Source organism: Molossus molossus, unplaced genomic scaffold (genome assembly GCF_014108415.1).
Source record: "Molossus molossus isolate mMolMol1 unplaced genomic scaffold, mMolMol1.p scaffold_m16_p_18, whole genome shotgun sequence".
NCBI classification, from domain to species: Eukaryota; Metazoa; Chordata; class Mammalia; order Chiroptera; family Molossidae; genus Molossus; species Molossus molossus.
In genome coordinates, this window is record NW_023425353.1 from 55,516,741 (window position 1) to 55,535,508 (window position 18,768).

Sequence of the window (18,768 nt, forward strand, 5' to 3'; positions counted from 1 at the left end):
GTTTATTTGTTTAATTTAACTTTCTTATAGAAAGTAGTACGGACAGGGAGCAGGGGCATATTTAAGTAATTTCATTCATTCCAGTCTTCATTCTGAAAAGACCGTCTCAAAATTCAGTAAAGCTTAGTAAATGAACATGTAGCTGTGTAGTTCATATTCAAATGAGACCATTTATGGTTCTTTACATTTGGGGGGATAAAGTGGGAGAACTAGGCCCCAGAACGCACAGGTAGAAAGTAATTACTCGAGTCCACTCGTCTTCCTCTTACCCCCAGTTTTCCAAACTATACTGATTGTGGTAGGTTTCCTCTCTGAGAAGGCTGACAATTATATTCTAATCAGCAGATACAGACAGTGTATTCATTCATCCCGTGTCAGCCACTCACATCACTTCTTACAAGTCTATTAGGATTGTGAAGCTCATTTATAAAACCAGGAAGTTTGGGATCTATAGAATGTGTTCATGAAAAGTCACTCCTGTTCAAGGATAATTTTTTTAAATTAAGATAAAAGCCTGACTCTTATACAAATATAAAATGAACACATATCAAAAATTTTATTAGGCTCATTGATTAATGAGAGAACCAGTAATAAGTCACATCTGGTTCAAAGGAGCATTCAAGTGTCACACGCGTGTAGGCAATCCGGAGTGCTGATGTGAATTCACAAATATGTGCAAAACGGGTCCACAGTCACAGGTAAAATTGATCACATTCCACCGGGCACAATTCACTCGCATTTCTGTGGACAAGAGTCATTTGCATTATCATCAGTTTTGTACAACTTGCAGTGATGAAAAACAATAGCTCAACGACACTGAGGGGAGAGGGGGAGAGGATGACCCGGGAAGGTGAGCTAGACACCCAGAACAGTAATCTTTTTTGCCCATTTCAAAGTCTTTCACAATTTTCCCTGACACCCCCTTGTGTTCTTTGAGCAAATCTGTTGGGTTACCCATGCAAGTAGTATTTTACAGAGGAGGGCCCTATGGTTAAGATGGTTCACACTTGTTAATGAACCATAAGAATCTCCTGGAAAATATTATTAAAATAGAGATTGCTGGGCTCCACCCAAGCCTAGAGGGTCAAATCCCATTTGGAAATATGTATGTTAAATGTTTCCCTAGATTCTAATTATCTTCCAGATTTGAGAACAACTGGGACATATCCAAAAATACACAGTGGGTCAGTGGCAGACCCTAAACCAGAATGCAGGCTTCCTGATTCTCAGTCCTGAGGCTCAGTACACTGGTCTTCACTGGATTTTGGTCCCGTAACTTATAAGACGGTGTCCTTCACTCTGTAAAGCTTTATACACCTGCCATAAAATAAAAACAGGAGAGCCCTTAAGACAGAGTAAGACAGAAGAAGACTCCCTTGGTGTCTCATTTCCATTCTCTAAGTACATTACCGCTTGGCAAATGCATCAACTTAATTAAAACTAAATGTAATCCTAATGCACCAATTTGATTTAAAAATAATCTTCACAGTCACCAGGACATCAAAATGTAATTAAGGCTATTTGAGGAAAGTCTCTGATGCATATTACGTTCTGATGCTGCACTGTGTCAAGAAACCCAGATCTTCCCGAATGTCACTAATGTGTTTAGCAGCCTCCCTCGCACTCGAATGCCTCTTTGAATTAGGTTCCGGGGAGCATGATCCGTGACAGTTCAGGAACGTTCACCAACCAGCTCCCACCCAAAGGGCCCTTCAGCTGCACGCTGCTTCTCTGAGCTGGGGACACTGCAAGCAGATATCAGTCTTAAAACAAAATCATACTGCATCGTTCCAGAGTTCCTCGCTACCTACCCGTGTCCTCAGACTGTGCGAGGCTCTGGACCAAAAGTACGGAAATTGAGAAACGGGTCTGGCAAAAAATGAAGCAAATCTAAAATTAATGGAGCGGTTCGGCGAGCTCATTTTTCTGTTCCCCTTAGGCTGTTTCTTCCAGGACATCTGTTTTGGCTGAGTGACCATGGTTGCTGTAAGCTTCATTTGGGGTTCTTTTTGCCTAATGAATGGGGCAGAGTGAGAAACAGTAAAGATATCTCAAAGTACTTGCAGAGTAAAATGGGCGGTTCTGACGAGTTCTCCCAAGGCTTGAGTAGTACAAGAGTCAGCTTGATCTAGCAGTGTCAGTAGTGGGTTCAAATCCTGACTATTAGTGGAGAAGTATCTCTGAACCTTCTTTCCCGTGTGAAAATGCAACATGTCATGCCCACCTCACTCAGTGAACATTGCTGCCCCCTCCAGTCTATTTGGGGTTCCTCCTCCCTCTTTTCAGCCTCTTTTTTTATTATTATGATTAATTATTTATTTGTGTTACAGATGTTTCTCCTTTTTCCCCCACTGATTCCCCCCTTCCCCCCCTGCCTTGTCCCCAGCTTTGTTGTCCATGTCTATTGTTCATGCACACATGTATATAAGTTCTGTGGTTTATCTCTTCCCCACCACCCCCTCTTCTGGGGATTGTCAGTCTGTACCCCACTTCCACGTCTCTGGGACTTCTTTTCAGCCTCTTTATTGTAATCAGGTCCTGGGTGGTGGGCCCCCAAGCCTTCCCATACCTGTATCAGCATCACCTACAGTGGAGGGGAAACAGGTCTGGGGGATGTAAAGAGAGGGAAGAGCTGTTCTGAAGTTCTGAATCACCCCCCAGAGATTAATGTCTGAAGCCACTTAAGAGTTCAAAGTCTATTCCATTAACCAACTGTCCCTCCCAAAACCTAAGAGGACACTCAATTAAAAAGTAATAATCACTAGATCTAATTTCCCAGGCTCCCTGTTATTAGCTAATTTGAATAATTTCACAGGTTCCAAGGCCCAAGAGCTCTGCCTGGTTGGCTGATACCTGGCCCCCAGTGCAATTAGGGCTGGGGGTGGCGCACAGTGGCTGGAGCTTGAGAGCCCGAAGGCAAGTGGTTGGGGTGTTGACTTAATCAGGTCCTTAAGCGGAACTCTATAGTCCCTACCCAGAGTTTCAAAACTGGGTCAAGACACATTTTAAAAAATAAATTATAAACTTTATATTACACAGGGCGGTTTTATCTTGCATGCCTACTCAGATCCACTGCTCGGAGCCCAGTGTCAGGAAAGTTTCCGAGTGCAGCCTCAGCATGGAGCCTGCTGAGACTGATGGGTGATGCCAGGCAGGGGGGTGGGGAGCACAACTCCCACGCTGACCCAGATGTCAGAGAGCTGCTGCCTTGGACTGAAGGGCTGCCCCACAGTGAGAAAGAGGCATGAGCTCCACCAGATGACTGGAGCAGGGACTAGTACCAGGAGTCTACTCTTCTTTACAGCTGCATCCTGTTTATTTCCTTCATTGCCTTTAAGACAATTTGCAATTATACAAATTACATATTTATCATTTACATATTTATTGAAGTGTTTTACTATATATGTATGTGCTTGTTTATTATCCATCTTTTCACTAGAATATTAGCTCCAGTGGGACTCTAGTCACCAGAATATAGCCCGTGCCTAGTAAAATGGTTCTTTCAGAATCAGCATTCTAGAACATTTGTTAAAAAGAGTAGGTGAAAAAAAAACGAAAAGAAAGAAAAAGTGGATGAATGTAACTCTCCTTACTCACCAAGCAATTTTCTGATTCTGGTGGAGCCCTTTTTTAGGAAAAGAAAGAATCCCCATCACAATGTCAGGAGTATGTCTGGTATTTCTCATAAAATTATAACTTGTGTTCCAGGGAGTGCCTTATTCCAGTGTGTAGTTTGGTTACCATGGGTCATGCATGCAGGGACAGTCCACCTCTGGGCACAGGAAAGAATGAGTCTCTAGCTAGACTGGAAAAACAGAGGTTGGATTTAGGCAGCATTCTCTTGCACCCTTAGGAAAAGGTGCTCCCCCAAGCTCCAGTTCCATTTTCTATTTGAAGTTTCTACCGAACCATCAGCAAAGTCTTTGTAGTTGATGCTAACACATGGTTTCTCAGGTTATTAGGTTAAATAAAATCTGCTGGAGCTAGAAAGATGTTTCTACATTGACTTTCATCCTCGCAGCTTAATTAAATCTCTCATCTGGGAAAAGAGTAATTTTCAGCCACCTTGCTGCTGTGGCATCAGCGTGAAATGGGGACTGTTGAACTACGAAAATGCCAGTTGTGTTTAATGTTTCAGGTGCAACAAGCCTGTTCTATTTGGAGATAAATATTAACTGAAAATTAAAGATGACGGCAGAGGAGATTGAATCAGAAGAGTAAAATGAGCACACAAATCTACTTCCCCTCTTTCTATAATCCCTTATGATGTCAGAAAAAAATTTTTTTTAAAGAATGCGTCCATAACAGTACTAGAAAACAAGAAATAATGCTATCAGAGACCCCAAAATTTGGGGAGTTTCCTGGCAGCCTAAGAAATAGAAACGAGTTGAGAACAATGAAGATGACCAGAGACCAAAAAATACTCAGAGACAAACAACTTTAGACATAAGAGCACAAAGAGACACTGAACTCACAGCAAATTTACTGAAGAGCATGAGGTGTCTCTGGTGGCTAATCAAGACATGAAAGACCCGAAGTCTTCGCCCCAACCTGTATCCATGCCCTTTGCCATGAGATTTTGCAATTCCTCTTACCACAGATGTGGCGCCTATTACCCTGTCCCTGAGTCTGAGCTGGTTGCATGACTAGCTTTGCCCAATAAAATGAGGCAGAAATGACAATGTGTAAAAGGAATTAAAACACACATCCACACATCCAAACATGAGGATATGAAAATCAAACAAGACATGGCAAATCACCACCACATCAACACAAGCATGTAAGTCTTCAGTTAAACTCAAGTAATTCTTCATGAATGATGTAACACACACACAAGCCTAAAACAAAATTCCAAATTATACCCACATAAAAGGTGGTAGGCCAGGAAAGTAGAGCTAAGCAAAAGTATAATAAGTTTCAAGAAGGGACTGAGAAAATATGATGAGTATGATAATGACTAATTTTAGATATCAATAGTAAACAAAAGAAAAATCAAAATACCTGTACGTATCTACCTATAAATGCAACCATATGGAAAGGGTATAGGCGGAAACACGGGAAACCATTAACAGTGTTCTCCTCCGGGCAATGAGAGGGGATTGTAGGGCAGAATATGAAGGGCAGCTTGCACCTTGAAACTGACCGCCATCCAAATTTTGGCATTTTTAACAATGCAAATATGATTATCTCTGTATAAAAATAAAGCTAAGGATTATTTTTTTTAATATAGCATAGAAATTATACTTGCTTTCAATATGCAACAAAGCTATTTTCATGGGTGGGAAGAACTGGTAAAAGTCATGTTTATTTTATTCTATTTATTTTAGGATTATTTGTATAAATGAAAAACTGTTACTTCTAATTGTTAAGTATCATGTTGTTGTTGTTTTATCCCCCTCTGCTTCCTCACTCAACTCATTCACTCTTTGTTTTAGACCAGGAGACATGATTACTCTTCTAGAAGATTCCAACGAAGACTGGTGGAAAGTAAGTACCTCTCTTTCTTAAAAAAAAAACAAAAATCATTTGGTTACTATAATTCAGTGAATTGTGGATGCATGCCTCCTTTTTCCTTTCAGGGGAAAATTCAAGACAGGATTGGCTTCTTTCCAGCCAACTTTGTTCAGAGAGTACAACAAAATGAGAAGATTTTTAGATGTGTTAGAACCTTCATTGGGTGTAAGGAACAGGGGCAGATAACACTGAAAGAGAATCAGGTAAGTAATATCAAGTATGACCAAAACAGAGCAACAGTCATTTCGACAAACATAGCAATATCTATAAATCTGAGTGAATAGAGTCACACTCCAAATATTCACTTTGAGAAAAGATATACTTACTCCAATAATATTAGTGTAGTAAAAAACATGCACAACCAGAATGTTGGGGAGCTCACTAGGTGGTATCTGTCCACAGAGGAAGTGTACAGAATATCATGGCAGCAGGGTGAGGACATCTGGTCCCCATGCTGTTCTCTGAGGATCACTGGCCTCTGATGTGGGCAGCTACTCCAGTTTGGGCTCTGCGCTGGTCTCCACTAATGTATGGTTCATTTTCCTTGGTCTCTTGGGAATACTTTGTGGTTATTTGTTCCTGTGTTCCACAGCATTTGCTTTCAGTCATAAAGACCCCTCTTAAGTCTCCTCGTGCAGATTCCAAGCTTCTGCCTGCTCAATGGAAACCATGAGAGTCCATAACAAGGACTATCTCGGGCCCATGCCCTGGATATCTCCCTGCATCTAATCTAGAGGTGTCTGGTACCATCTTGCCCCAGCATTATATTGACTGTGGGGTTCACTGTGATAACATCGATTTCCTGAGAAGTGAGGCAAGAACTCCTGTACCTGTATGTCTTCAGCCTCCTTGCCTCATGCTCCTCATCTCACGCCTAGAATGTTGGCAGAGACCAGACATGCACAGCTTAGCTCTTCACCTAGCAGAGAGAAGTTTTCCTCCTGCCCCTTCTCTAACTGCAACTCCCCTCATGCTATGCCATGCCCTGTGTCCTCACTATAGACTAAAATATGTAATGTGCTCGGACCTCCATGTTTGCTCTTGATTCATTTGGGGATATCTTTGGAAATTAAACATTAGAGATTTATTTTCTCTCTTAATAAAGTCTCAGTGGAATCCAGACCCAGGTCCCCCTCACCACTCTCCCAAGGTAAACACAAAGGGAGAGGTGATAAATGGGGCCTGGTGCCCCGTTTTTATTATTGAAAACATCGTGAATCAGATGGGACCTCACCCACCTCTGCCACCACTACTACACAGGCTTATCTGAGTCTCAGGATCCTACAGCATCGGATGGCCTGCGGGATAACAGTGGGTCAGGAAGGAGTGTGATAAAACTGACAGAGGAGACAAGATGGCCTAATGACCTCCCAGGAGGGGCCAAAAAGGAGAAGCCTTTGAAGATGATGATAGACCCCTGGGACATTTCCATTCACACCTCCTCACTTTGCAGAAGTGAGGGCAGACCTAAGAGAGAGGATAGAAACCTTCAAATATTGTGTTGCCATCTTAAACGATGGTTTTATAAACAGTAAAGAAATAAGTGAAGTATTAATGATACAACACTAGTGAAAAATTAATACAGACATGAGGGAAAAGAGAAAAAACTGGAAGCTTTAAGGTGTTTTTTTTTCTATTTAAATTACTTTCATGGTGTAAATCTTTAAAAACTGAATTTTAAAAGAAGCAATGTTAAAAATACTCAATGTTATCTTTTGAGTCTAATACTGTAAAAGTACACAGGGTTGCTGTGATTTTCCTGGGCCTCAGTTTTGCACATGCCCAGGTCACACACACACACATGCTCACACAACACACTACCACGTACCACCATTACTGCATCTAATTGCAGTAACCATAGCTTATAGAAATGTAAGCACCCTCACCTAGTAATTTTTTATTATTAAAATTTCCAATATCCTTAGGAAATTGGGTCACTGAACTCTATGGTTTTACAGTTTTACTTGAAATTTACATTCTTCCCACTCATAAAAATTGCTTACAAAGTATGCCCACTTTGGGAAAGATTTCATTTGGTAAGTTACACAACCTCTCCTTTACCTGGTCCCTTGTAAAAACAGAATATATGTTTATAGAAATCAAAAGCCATCAATGTGTCAGCATGAAATATACCTTGGTTAAGATCTGCTACTTCATTTTCTGCCCAAAGTTGCTCATTCTCCCTGAAGCTGGTGTCTGCCCAACGCATCACTTGCCCACATGCTCCCTGGAGATAGTGGAAGCCATCATCTACCTATAAAGAGCAGTGGTATCTGAAAGACACCCCTTAACAATAGCACTCCTGGGGAACCCCACCACCTCTACTATCCCTGTCAGATTGCATAAACCACTCTCCCTCCCATAAAATGTATGCGAAACTCCCATGGCTATTCCTTTTTGGATTATGATGACCTGTTTTGGAGTCTGCTTCATAAGAGAGAACGTTTTATCTCTAGTTTACGATTCACAGAGAAGGAAAGAACAGATTAATACTCTCCTGGATATTGTCACAATAACAATTATTATAAGTATCATCACTATTATTGGTCATTATTTTTAAATTTCATACATGTATATTATATAATACTTATAAAACTTATATATACCTACAACATGTTATCTGAGGTGCCACACATGCCCTGTGAATGTTATAGATTAATTTGTCACTATTTATATTTTATAAATGAAGAAACAAAGGCTCGTAGAAGTCACCTCCTTGCTAAAAGGGACAAAATCCTGGTAAGGGGCCAGGCTGGAACTTAAATATAGTCTTCAACCTCCAAGTCAATGTCAGTGCCTTCCACGGAGCCATGTGCCCCGGACATTGTGAAATAAACTGACCAGCAAGGCACTATTTACTTAGTGCAGCTTCCAGGGAAGGAAAGCATCATAAAGGCAAGTGTCCTAGGACCAGAGAGCCCCTTGAAAACAAATTCTAGCTCATTTAAGCACCCTACTGAGTCATTTCTGATTCCAGGCAATGGAATCATGCTCATCAGACTGAGACCCCGTTCTCATGCCACACACACCCCACAAACCAAACAAGCACATTCCCCAGCAGGACTCCATGCCATCGCTTCACACTTCTCCAAGTTTACTCAGCTGTATCCTTCCTGTTCCAAAAATTTGGAAAGTCTTTTGAATGAAATAAATTCAGGAAGGATGTTCATCTTTATTGGAAAAGTGTCATTAAATCATTTTGCTAGCATGTTTGATTTTTTTCTCTCAGAATAATCTTGTGCTTCCCTGTTGGAGATGAAACATTGTTTTCGTGTTATTAATATACAAATCATTAAAACCAGAAGGCAAATTAAAATTTGCTCATGTTGATCAATTTCCAGGACCAGAACAAGCTCAATGACTTATACAAATTCCTTGGCCATATTTCCTTAAAAAAATATTTTCTGGGAATGGGCTCACACCTGCATTCTCCCCTCTCATGGTTGAACTGGCCATCTGTGGGATGGGGGTAAAGCATACAATCCAGCCTCTTCACTTAGACATGTTTAAGACACAACATAGCATTTCAGCCTGAACTTGGAACCACATAGATCTGCCTGTAATTCTGTAGGAAAGTGACATAACCCTGATATTTCTCCAGCCTGGTGTTTCTTTTTCTCTTTTTTTTAAAAAACATGTTTTTATTGATTTTGTTTAGAGAGAGAGAAAGGGAGAGGGAGATAGAGATAGAAACATTGATGTGAGAGAAACATTGATCGGCTGCCTTCTGCACACCCCCTACCAGGGATCAAGCCCACAACCCCGGGCATATGCCTTGACCGGGCATCGAAAAGGGACCTCTCAGTCCATAGCACAGGCTCAGTCCACTGAGCCACACCAGCAGGGCGAGCCTGGTATTTCTTAGCATGCAGTCTTTGAACAACCTGAATCAGAATCACCTGGGAGCTTTCTGAAAATGCAGATTCTCAACTCTACCCTAGACCCATTGAAGCAGAACCTTTCAGGGTAAAAGGCAGAGAATCTGTCTTTTTCACAGATCCCCAAGTGTTTTGATCAAAGTTAATGGTTGAGAATGACCTTCATTTTCTTTTCTTTTTTTTTTTTATCCTCAATCAAGGACATTTCTCCATTTTTTGTGTTCAGACAGAGTGGGAGGGAGAGAGAGGAAGAGGGAGAGAGACATCGACGTAAAAGGGACACGTCGAGTGGCTGCCACCCACACAACCAACCAGGGCCGGGGACAAACTGTAACCGAGGCACGTGCCCCCAGTGGGAACCCAACCTGGGTCTCTCTGGACCACAGGCCCATGCTCTAACCGCTGAGCAAAACCAGCAGGGCATGACCTTCATTTTTTCTTTTTTTATTTTATTTTATTTTATTTTATTTTTGTAATCTTTATTGTTGGATGTAAAATGTATTACAGATGTTCCACATTTTTCCCCCATTGACCCCCTCCTCCCCACTCCCACCCCCCTCCCACCTTTTCCCACACTATTGTCTGTGTCCATTGGTTATGCATATAAGTTCTTTGTTTTATTTCTTCCCACCTCCCCACCCCCTTTCCCTTTGAGTTTTGTCAGTCTAGCAATGAATTTGTACTTCTTAATCCCTTCACCTTTTTCACCCATTCCCCCAACCCCCCTCCCAACTGGCAACCAACAAAATGTTCTCTGTATGAGAATGTTTCTGTTCTACCTGTTCATTTTGTTTGTAGATTCCATTGTTGATAGATAAGTATTTATTGCCATTTTGTTTGTTCATACATTTTATCTTTTTCTTCAAAAAGACCCTTCATCATTTCATATAATAACGGTTTGGTAGTGATGAACTCCTTTAACTTTTTCTTGTCTGGGAAAGTTTTTATATGTCCATCGATTCTAAATGACAGCTTTGCATGACAGAGTAATCTTGGTTGCAGGTTCTTACTTTTCATCACTCTGAATATTTCTTGCCACTCCCTTCTGGCCTGCAAAGTTTCTTTTGAGAAATCAGCTGACAGCCTTATGGGAACTCCCTTGTAGGTAACTAGCTGCCTTTCTCTTGCTGCTTTTAAGATTCTCTCTGTCTTGAACCTTTTGCATTTTGATGATGATGTGTTTTGGTGTGGGCCTCTTGGGGTTCATCTTTTTGGGGACTCTCTGTGCTTCCTGGACTTGTATGTCTGTTTCCTTCACCAAGTTAGGAAAGTTTTCTGCCATTATTGTTTCAAACAGATTTTCGATTTCTTGTTCTCGCTCTTCTCCTTCGGGCACCCCCAAGATGTGAATGTTGGCACGCTTGAAGTTGTCCCAGAGACTCCTTACACTATCCTCATTTTTTTTGGATTCTTTTTTCTTTTTGCTGTTCTGATTGGGCATTTTTTGCTTCCTTATATTCCAAATCAATAATTTCCTCCTTGGATTTACGTACTCTATTATTGAAGCTGTGTAAATTATTCTTTATTTCAGTTAATGCCTCCTTCAATTCTAACTGTGTATCTATGATTTCTGACTGGTTCTTTTTTATGTTCTTGAGGCCCTCCCTAAGTTCACTGAGGTTCTCACTAAGTTCATTGTGCATCCTTATAAGCAGTATTTTGAACTCAGTGTCTGTTAGGTTGCTATCTCCATTTCGCTTAGTTCTTTTCTTGGGGTTTTGTTCTGTTCTTTCATTTGGGACCTGTTTCTTTGTCTCCTCATTTTGGCTGCCTCCCTGTGTTTGTTTCAGTGTATTACTTAATGAGAGGTATGGGGCTCGCTGAGACCAGATGCTGCTCATTTGAAAGAATTTAGGAAAAACCTGAAGCAGGATCCAAGACAGGCCAATCCTACGGTTAAGCAAGTGGCAACAACTTGGGTGGGCCTGAAAGTTGGGTGGGGCGGGGCCTCAGGGAGTCACCAGGGCTGGGCTACCAGTGTGAGCCAGGTTGCTGGAGTCCCAGATATGGTGACTGTCTGCTGCCCCCGGGAAGGGTCACCAAAGGAACAAAGGCCTCTGACAGCACGTTTGTCCCAGAGAAAGCCCCCTCTCCAGCCCTCGCTCCAGTGCCAAACAGCTCAGTTCTTCCCTGTATGCCTCTGGCGCCCCTGGAGCTGCCTCCCCTCCAAGCTTAGAGGGAGAGAGTCCGGTAAGTCAGTGCGCGGGCCCTTTAAGGAGCTGCCTGGGGCTCCAGCCACCTCAGCCTCCCTGAGCCTCAGTTCCCACTGGGTTTTCCAGCCAGAAGTTACGAGGATTCTCTTCCTGGCACTGGAACCCTGAGCGGGCACCTGGTGTGGGACGGGGACCCCTCAGTCCTCAGGGAGGACCTTCCCAGCCGAGGTGTCCTCCTGATTTTTATCCACCACACGTGGGTGTGGGCCCAGCCCGCCCCCTCCGCCCTCCTTCCAGTCTGGATGTGGCTGCTGATTTAATTCCGTAGTTGTAGGACTGCCATTCAGCTTGATTTCAGGCGGTTTTGAATAATGGTTGTTCTGTAGTTTAGTTGTAACTTTGATGTGGTTGTGGGAGGACGCGATACCGCATTTCCCTACCCGCCGTCTTGACCGGAAGTCAACCTTCATTTTCATCGCTTCATGTTCCTATAGTAGTTCTGTGAGAACTGAAGTCATTTTTATTTCTAATTACTCATTCATCAACAAAAGTCACTGAGCTGTCTTTACTGCTACAGAAACTCTCTAATGTCAATGTGGCAACTAATTTCAATGTCAGCCACTTGAAAGGAAATGTACATTTTAAAAATCTGTTATTGAGGGGAAAAAACGTGTTTTAATTTGCCTCCACTAAATTATTTTAGGTATAAAATTTCCAAACATGCTTGTTAATGGAGGGGAGTATAATGTAGTAACAAGAACACGGATTCTAGTGTCCACCGAAATGGATCCATATCCTACGTGGTTTTGGCAGAGTCACCTGTGAATATCAACCTGCCCATCTGTAAAGTCAGTACAGGAGCATCTCCCTCTTGATTGGATGTGAGGGTTAAATGTTATCACCTGTGTAAAGCCCCAGCCCAGGGCCTGGCCATGATGGGAGCTGAGCAAGGTCATTCCCTGCCACCATCCTCTTTCAGAATTAAGCCTAAATGGGAAATCCATCTGCAGTGGCCAATACCACCTAAAATTACCTACTGAGCATCAGAAAATAGCTACTGTGATATTTTTTAACCCTAAAAATATAAAAAGACAAATGGTCATTAGCAGGGGAATAGAAGAAATTTGATTCTGAAAATAAATGCAATGCATCTCTGATTAAATCACATTCCTGCCTCTGGGGTTAATTTGTCTCACAGTCATTATGTTATTTTTTCACAGAGCCCTTGTTTCCATACAGAATTAAGTTGCCCTTTTGTTGTGAACACAACTAGAGTTTGCAGTGACATGAGTATCTTTTCTTTATTTTTGAAATTTAAAAAATATCCTTATTAAATCAACTTCAAACACCATAAAAATACTTTTAGTTCATTCCATTGTTCTGTCATCCCTACAGAACTGCTTTTATTGATTCTTTGTGTTCTATCACTTTAAATAAATAAATAAATAAATAATTTTATATAAATTAAACTGTATTTGTTGTGGAGAAGTTTTGGAAAAGATCCAAAAAAAAAGTATAAATAAGATGATAAAGATCACAGGTAATTTAATCATCAACCTATTAACAAAACTTTTCTTCTAATTCATATTTTGATATCATGTTTTATTTAGTCCTCAACTTTTTTTAACTTAGTCATTAAATGTTTATGAAAACACAATTTTTAACAGTTGTATAACAAACACATAATATAAATCGGAGGTTGGCAAACTATGACCCATGGATCAAATTTGGCCCGGTTTTTAAATAAAGTTTTATTAGAACATAGGCATACGTATATGTAGTCTGTGGCTGCTTTCACACTAAGTAGCTGGGTTGAGTCATTGCAACAGAGAAAATATGTCCTGAAAAGCCTAAAATATTTACTATTTGGTCCTTTACAGGAAAAGTTTGCCAACCCCTAATCTAGATGTACAAGAATGTAAGTATTCCCCTATTGTTGGATATTCAGAGTTTTTATTTGTTTAACTATTACTGATAGCTGCAATGAATATCTTTAAACCTAAACCTTTCTCCATTACTCTGATTACTTCCTTAGAATTTATAGAAAAACAGATAAAAGATTTTTACAATTCTTGACACATACTACAAAATTGCCTCTAAAAAGGTTGGGGTGATTTATACTCACATCAACTGTTTATGAGAATGTTCAGGTCACCACATCCTTGCCAGAATTGAAGATTAGTATTTTTATATATCATTTGGTAGATGGATAATATTTCATGTTAATCTGAATTTCCAAGATGTTTAGAGAGGTTGAAATTTTATCACAGATGTATTAGGCATTATATTTTTTTTATGTAATAATCTATTTGAGTACTTTGCCTATTTTTTGACATTATTGAAAAAGTTTTCTATCATATAAGAATTTTACAACTGGTCTACCACATGTGGCCAGCGCTTTCCAATTTATCATTTGGCTTTTAATCTTAATGCTTCTCCCTTCAGCAACTTAGTAATTCTTTGATTGAACCGCCTCCATTTTATCATACTTCCCTTAGAGTGTTCATCTCTTTATGGCTTTCTACTTTATCACTCACCACTTCTTCCTAAAAGAAAATTTCAAAATACCCGCTTCGCTTTAATTTTCTGAAGTTTCAATTCAGTCCTTTGTTGCTTCTCACATAGATTTTAATTTAGTGATCATTTTTTTAGTGTTTTCTTCTCAATTATCACTCTTTCCTCTGCAGCATGTTCTTTTTATATCTCATTACATCACTCTTAACCTCAAGAGATTCTCTCCTTAAAATATTAGGCCAAGTCTTCCTTCAGCCTACTCCATTCACTATATCTGAAAGTTGTGTTGTTTAAAGCCACTAAGTTTATGGTAATTTGTTACAACAATAATAACAAACTAATACACATCACAAGTTACAAAACTCAAATTGAGTCAAAATCAAAGTGTTATTTTACTCATATAATAGGAGACCTGGAATCAAGGAAGTTCTTGGATTCCATGGCCAGGGCTCCAGATTCTTCCACCCTTCTGCTCTACCACCCTTGAAATATTAGCCACCTCCCCTCATGGTTAGAGATGGCTGCAACCACTCCAAGAATCCCTTCCAGCTGAGGAGAGAGATTTTACTTCCTAGTCCAATTCTTTTAACAGGAAAATACAGCTTCACATACTGTTTCACTGACTGGAACCACTAAGAGAATCACTAGCAAGGAGAACAGAAGCAGATTTGAACCAATTAGGATTTACCTAAATCATGTTGCAGAGATATGGACAACAGAACAAAAGTCAGGACTCTGCTGTATGGGAAAATAGCAGAAATGATTGTCGATATCAACCAATAGTGTCTGCCTCAAGCAATTTAGTTATCCTAGAACAAAGAGTGATAGGTGCAGCTGGGGTTCCCCAGATGAAAGGATAAATGGATCAGTGTGAGTTCAGCTCAGGGTCCACTCAGGTACATTCATATCTACTCAGTAGGAGGAGCAGGTAATTATGTATGACTCAGTAAGTTCTGGTATCTAAGAGGCATTTATCCAATGTTGGTCTGCTGGATTGAGTTAGGATTTGCTTCATTCACCATTATTTATTTCCCCCAACATTCTAAACTACTGAAAATTACTGAAAGTACATTAAAAACTACTTTCTGCATTGTGTGAGACCCCTATAATCTTTGTCTCCATTCCCACTCACTGTGTTTTATTTGTTGGGACTTCAACTCCCAGAAGACACTTGTGCCACCTCTCATTTGTCCTACTTCCTGTCATTTCCTTTTCTAGGAGGGCCACAGATTCTAATAAATGTAGAAAGAAAGTCATTGATTGGGAAAGAGTTATGTGCAGCACATTTCAATGTTAATGAGTTTGGAGGCCATTCAGGGAACAATCATTGACCAAATGGGACTAAGCCAACAGGGACCCTTGACCATCATACAACAGAATTTTAGGCAACATAGGAGAAGAAACAGAGGGACAGGGAGTGGGTCAGCAAACAGATATCAAGTGGAGGCAAGAGCATGGAAGATCCAATCTACTCCCATGGTCTTTAAGAACTAGGGGTTGTGAGAGCAGGAGGATGGTAGAGCTACAAATGCAGAAACTGGAGCAGAAACATGGATGAGTGGTGTTAAAGTAGTAGTAGTGATGATGATGACGATGATGATGACAACAATGATGATATAGACTAAGAGACCAAAGATTGAATGCTAAATGTTAAAGTTTAACTACCAAGCTGAACTTGCAACCCAGCAAAATTTCTAGGCTCTGGGGCATGAGATCAGGGAAGAAATGGGGTAAATCTCTTAAAATAGAAAACCATAAGTTGTATCTGTTTTATATTAGGAAGGCAAAGTCTCTGAGTGATGCTGCAGGGATGGCTGTAGCTGGGCTCAATAGTTAGGAGCACTCGGCTGGCTGGAGATGGTGTGCTGAGTATGGGGCGGGGGAGGCTCTGCTCTGTACATGCTGCACCCACCTTGGTAATGATATACCCAGCTTACTATAGCTACACATGATGGATCAAAGTCAGGTCCACACTAATGTCAGCAAGCTGGGTGAACAGGTCAGGATTGGTCAGCAGTGGGAAGAAAATTGGTTCAGCCTTTTGAAGTCTTTTGGCTGTAAAGAGAGAAGGAGAGAGAGGGAGGAAGGAAGGAAGAGAAGGGAAAAGCAGAGAGGGAAGGATAACAAGAAGTAACAAAAAAAAGAAGAGGGGAGAAGGGAGGAGGGGGAAAAAAACTGCTTCAAATAAATCTGATCCTCTTCTTCCTCCACTTAAAATTATTTAACACCCAGCCCTAGCCTGTTTTTCTCAGTGGTTAGAGTGTTGGCCCGCAGACCAAAGAGTCCCGGGTTCAGTTCCCGCTAGGGACACGTGCCTTGGTTGCAGTTTGTCCCTGGCCCTGGTTGGGGTCGTGTGGGTGGCAGCCACTCAATGTGTCTCTCTCACATCAATGTTTCTCTCTCTCTCGCTTTCTCCCTCTTTCTTCCTCTCTCTCTAAAATCAATATAGGAAAAAAATATAAATAAATAAATACATACATACATACATACATACATAATTTAACACCCAACTGCTGACTGATGCCAACATTTATTTTTGCCCTTTTCCCATGCCACAGAGCCCTGATTTTTGTTCTCTTGTCCATCTGTACCTTCTATGACTCAGGTAAATCCTAACTGAATTGACGAAATGGGTCCTATTCTCTTTCTTGGTGATTATTTTAGTGGTTGGCTTGTGTCCCAGTTCCGGTCAGCTGAGGGACTTATCAGGGCTTAGCATGGCTGTATGTCCTCACATTCTTGGCCCTGGTGCCTTTCTGGCTTTATCTCACAATATTCACAACCTCCATTTCTGGCTGCATTGTTCTACCTAGTAATTCCAAAGCACCACAAAGTTACCTGCTAGGCTAGATCAGATTATCATATATTTTCACACTGGCACCTTTTTCTTTACTCATTAATTCATTCAAAAAAGTATTAGTTACTTATACTGTCAGTAAGTTTACTAAGTGTTGCTCACTGGATGATCAGTGATTAAAATAGGCATGGTCCTTGCACTTGATACACATGAAATTACTCAAAGAAATGTCTTTTCTTCCCAGTTCTGCTCAATAAGCAATATGAGAGCAGGAATCTGTCTGTTTTTACTAGTTTCCCAGTTTCTGGAATGATATCTAGCATATAGTAGGCAGCCAGTGAAAATGTGTTGAATGAACAAATGAATAAATGCAGAAAGCAGGCAATTAATGGTCCTTAGACAATTGAGGTATCTCTGACTTGACCTGATGAGTTAAATATTTGCTAGGATAATAAACCACCAGTGTGTCTGGGACCAAGGAATTTCCCAGGATGGGGGATGTCCAGTGCTAACATTGAGAAAGCCCCAGGCAAACCAAAACAAGTTGGTCACCCTATTCATGATCCTTCAATCCAAAGGAGTCCCTCTGATTCTCCCTCAACTCCCACCCTTTTCTACCCACAATTAATCTTCTGAGCTGGTCTTTCCATTCCACCTCTAAGTGAAAAGAACTGTTCCCAGCTCTGCCCTGCTTCCAAACATGGCAGGTTCTCAAGCTTTCCTTGATCCTCATTCATCAAGCTGAATCTCAGAAAACACTCAATGCCTGGACCTAGTTTCAAACCCAGGGTTCTGCCCTTTTTTTTTTTTTTTATTGTTTTGAAAGAGAGAGAGAGAGATGCTGTTCCACTTATTTATGCCTTCATTGATTGATTCTTCTACGTGCCCTGAATGAGGATTGAACCTACAACCTTGGCGTATTGGGACAATGCTCTAACCAACTGAGGTACCAGGTCAGGGCTGCCTAATTTTTTTTTTTTTTAATCCTCACCCAAAGACATTTTTCCAATTTTTGTTCAGACAGAGTGGGAGGGAGAGAGGAAGAGAGAGAAAAAGATCGACGCGAAAGGGACATATCGAGTGGCCGCCAACCAGGGCCGGGGACAAACTGAAACCGAGGCACGCACCTTTAGCGGGAGCCGAACCCGGGTCTCTCTGGACCGCAGGCCGACGCTCTAACCGCTGAGCCAAACCGGCCAGGGCAGGGCTGCCTAATTTTTTATCAAACTTTTTCTCACAGAGCCACAAGTTCCAACCTAACTGATCTCTCTGTTCTCATGCGATGTCCCACTGACCTCAGTTGGCAGTGATTCATTGTGCAGGTTCTAGCTTCTTTTTTGTTGACACTTGGTTTTTTATTTCCTTGGCATTCAGATCTGCCTGACTTCTGAAGAAGAACAAGATGGCTTCATCAGAGTCCTCAGTGGGAAGAAGAGAGGCCTTGTCCCCCTAGATGTCCTAGAAAATGTCTGATTGCTGGCCCCTCCTCCTTTTGCAGTAGGCAAGCTCTACTGAAATGCCTCATCTCACACTGTGTCAACCCAAAGGAGCTGTCACACTGACCCGGCCACCCAGGAAACAGTGAGACAAGACTCAAGGATCTGAGACTGTGGAGTGTCAGCCACAAGACAGAGGGTCCATTGCACAGCATGTCCAGGCTGCCCAAGGTGGGGATGAGGCTGAGAGAGTCGCTCACAAAGCTGAAGACCATACCTGGTGGCAATAGCAGGGTAGCCACCACAGCTGTCCCCCAGGACTCAACTCCCTCCCTGTCCATGTGGTATAAGGTAACCCAATGGAGTGTACTCCAGTTTGCGGTATGGTCCCAGTACGAGGTTCAGATCTATGTAGCCAAGTGTGATTCTTGTTCCAGGCCTTTGTCTTCAATACCAACCATTGAGCTTCATCACAT

General features: G+C 41.4%; 1 protein-coding gene across 2 annotated transcripts in view; it reads left to right on the forward strand.

Annotated features, from left to right (window-relative positions):
- The window catches only part of STAC (SH3 and cysteine rich domain), a 127,562-nt gene extending 109,043 nt beyond the window's left edge, over nucleotides 1-18,519 (forward strand). The window contains exons 9-11 of one of the 2 annotated variants that reach the window (XM_036267308.1): nucleotides 5,436-5,487; nucleotides 5,580-5,717; nucleotides 18,231-18,329. In XM_036267308.1, coding sequence (XP_036123201.1) covers nucleotides 5,436-5,487; nucleotides 5,580-5,717; nucleotides 18,231-18,329 — 289 coding nt within the window. Of the gene's footprint in view, nucleotides 1-5,435; nucleotides 5,488-5,579; nucleotides 5,718-18,230 lie in introns of both variants that reach the window. The other variant, XM_036267309.1, reaches the window with a different exon arrangement.
- The last annotated feature ends 249 nt before the right edge of the window (nucleotides 18,520-18,768 follow it).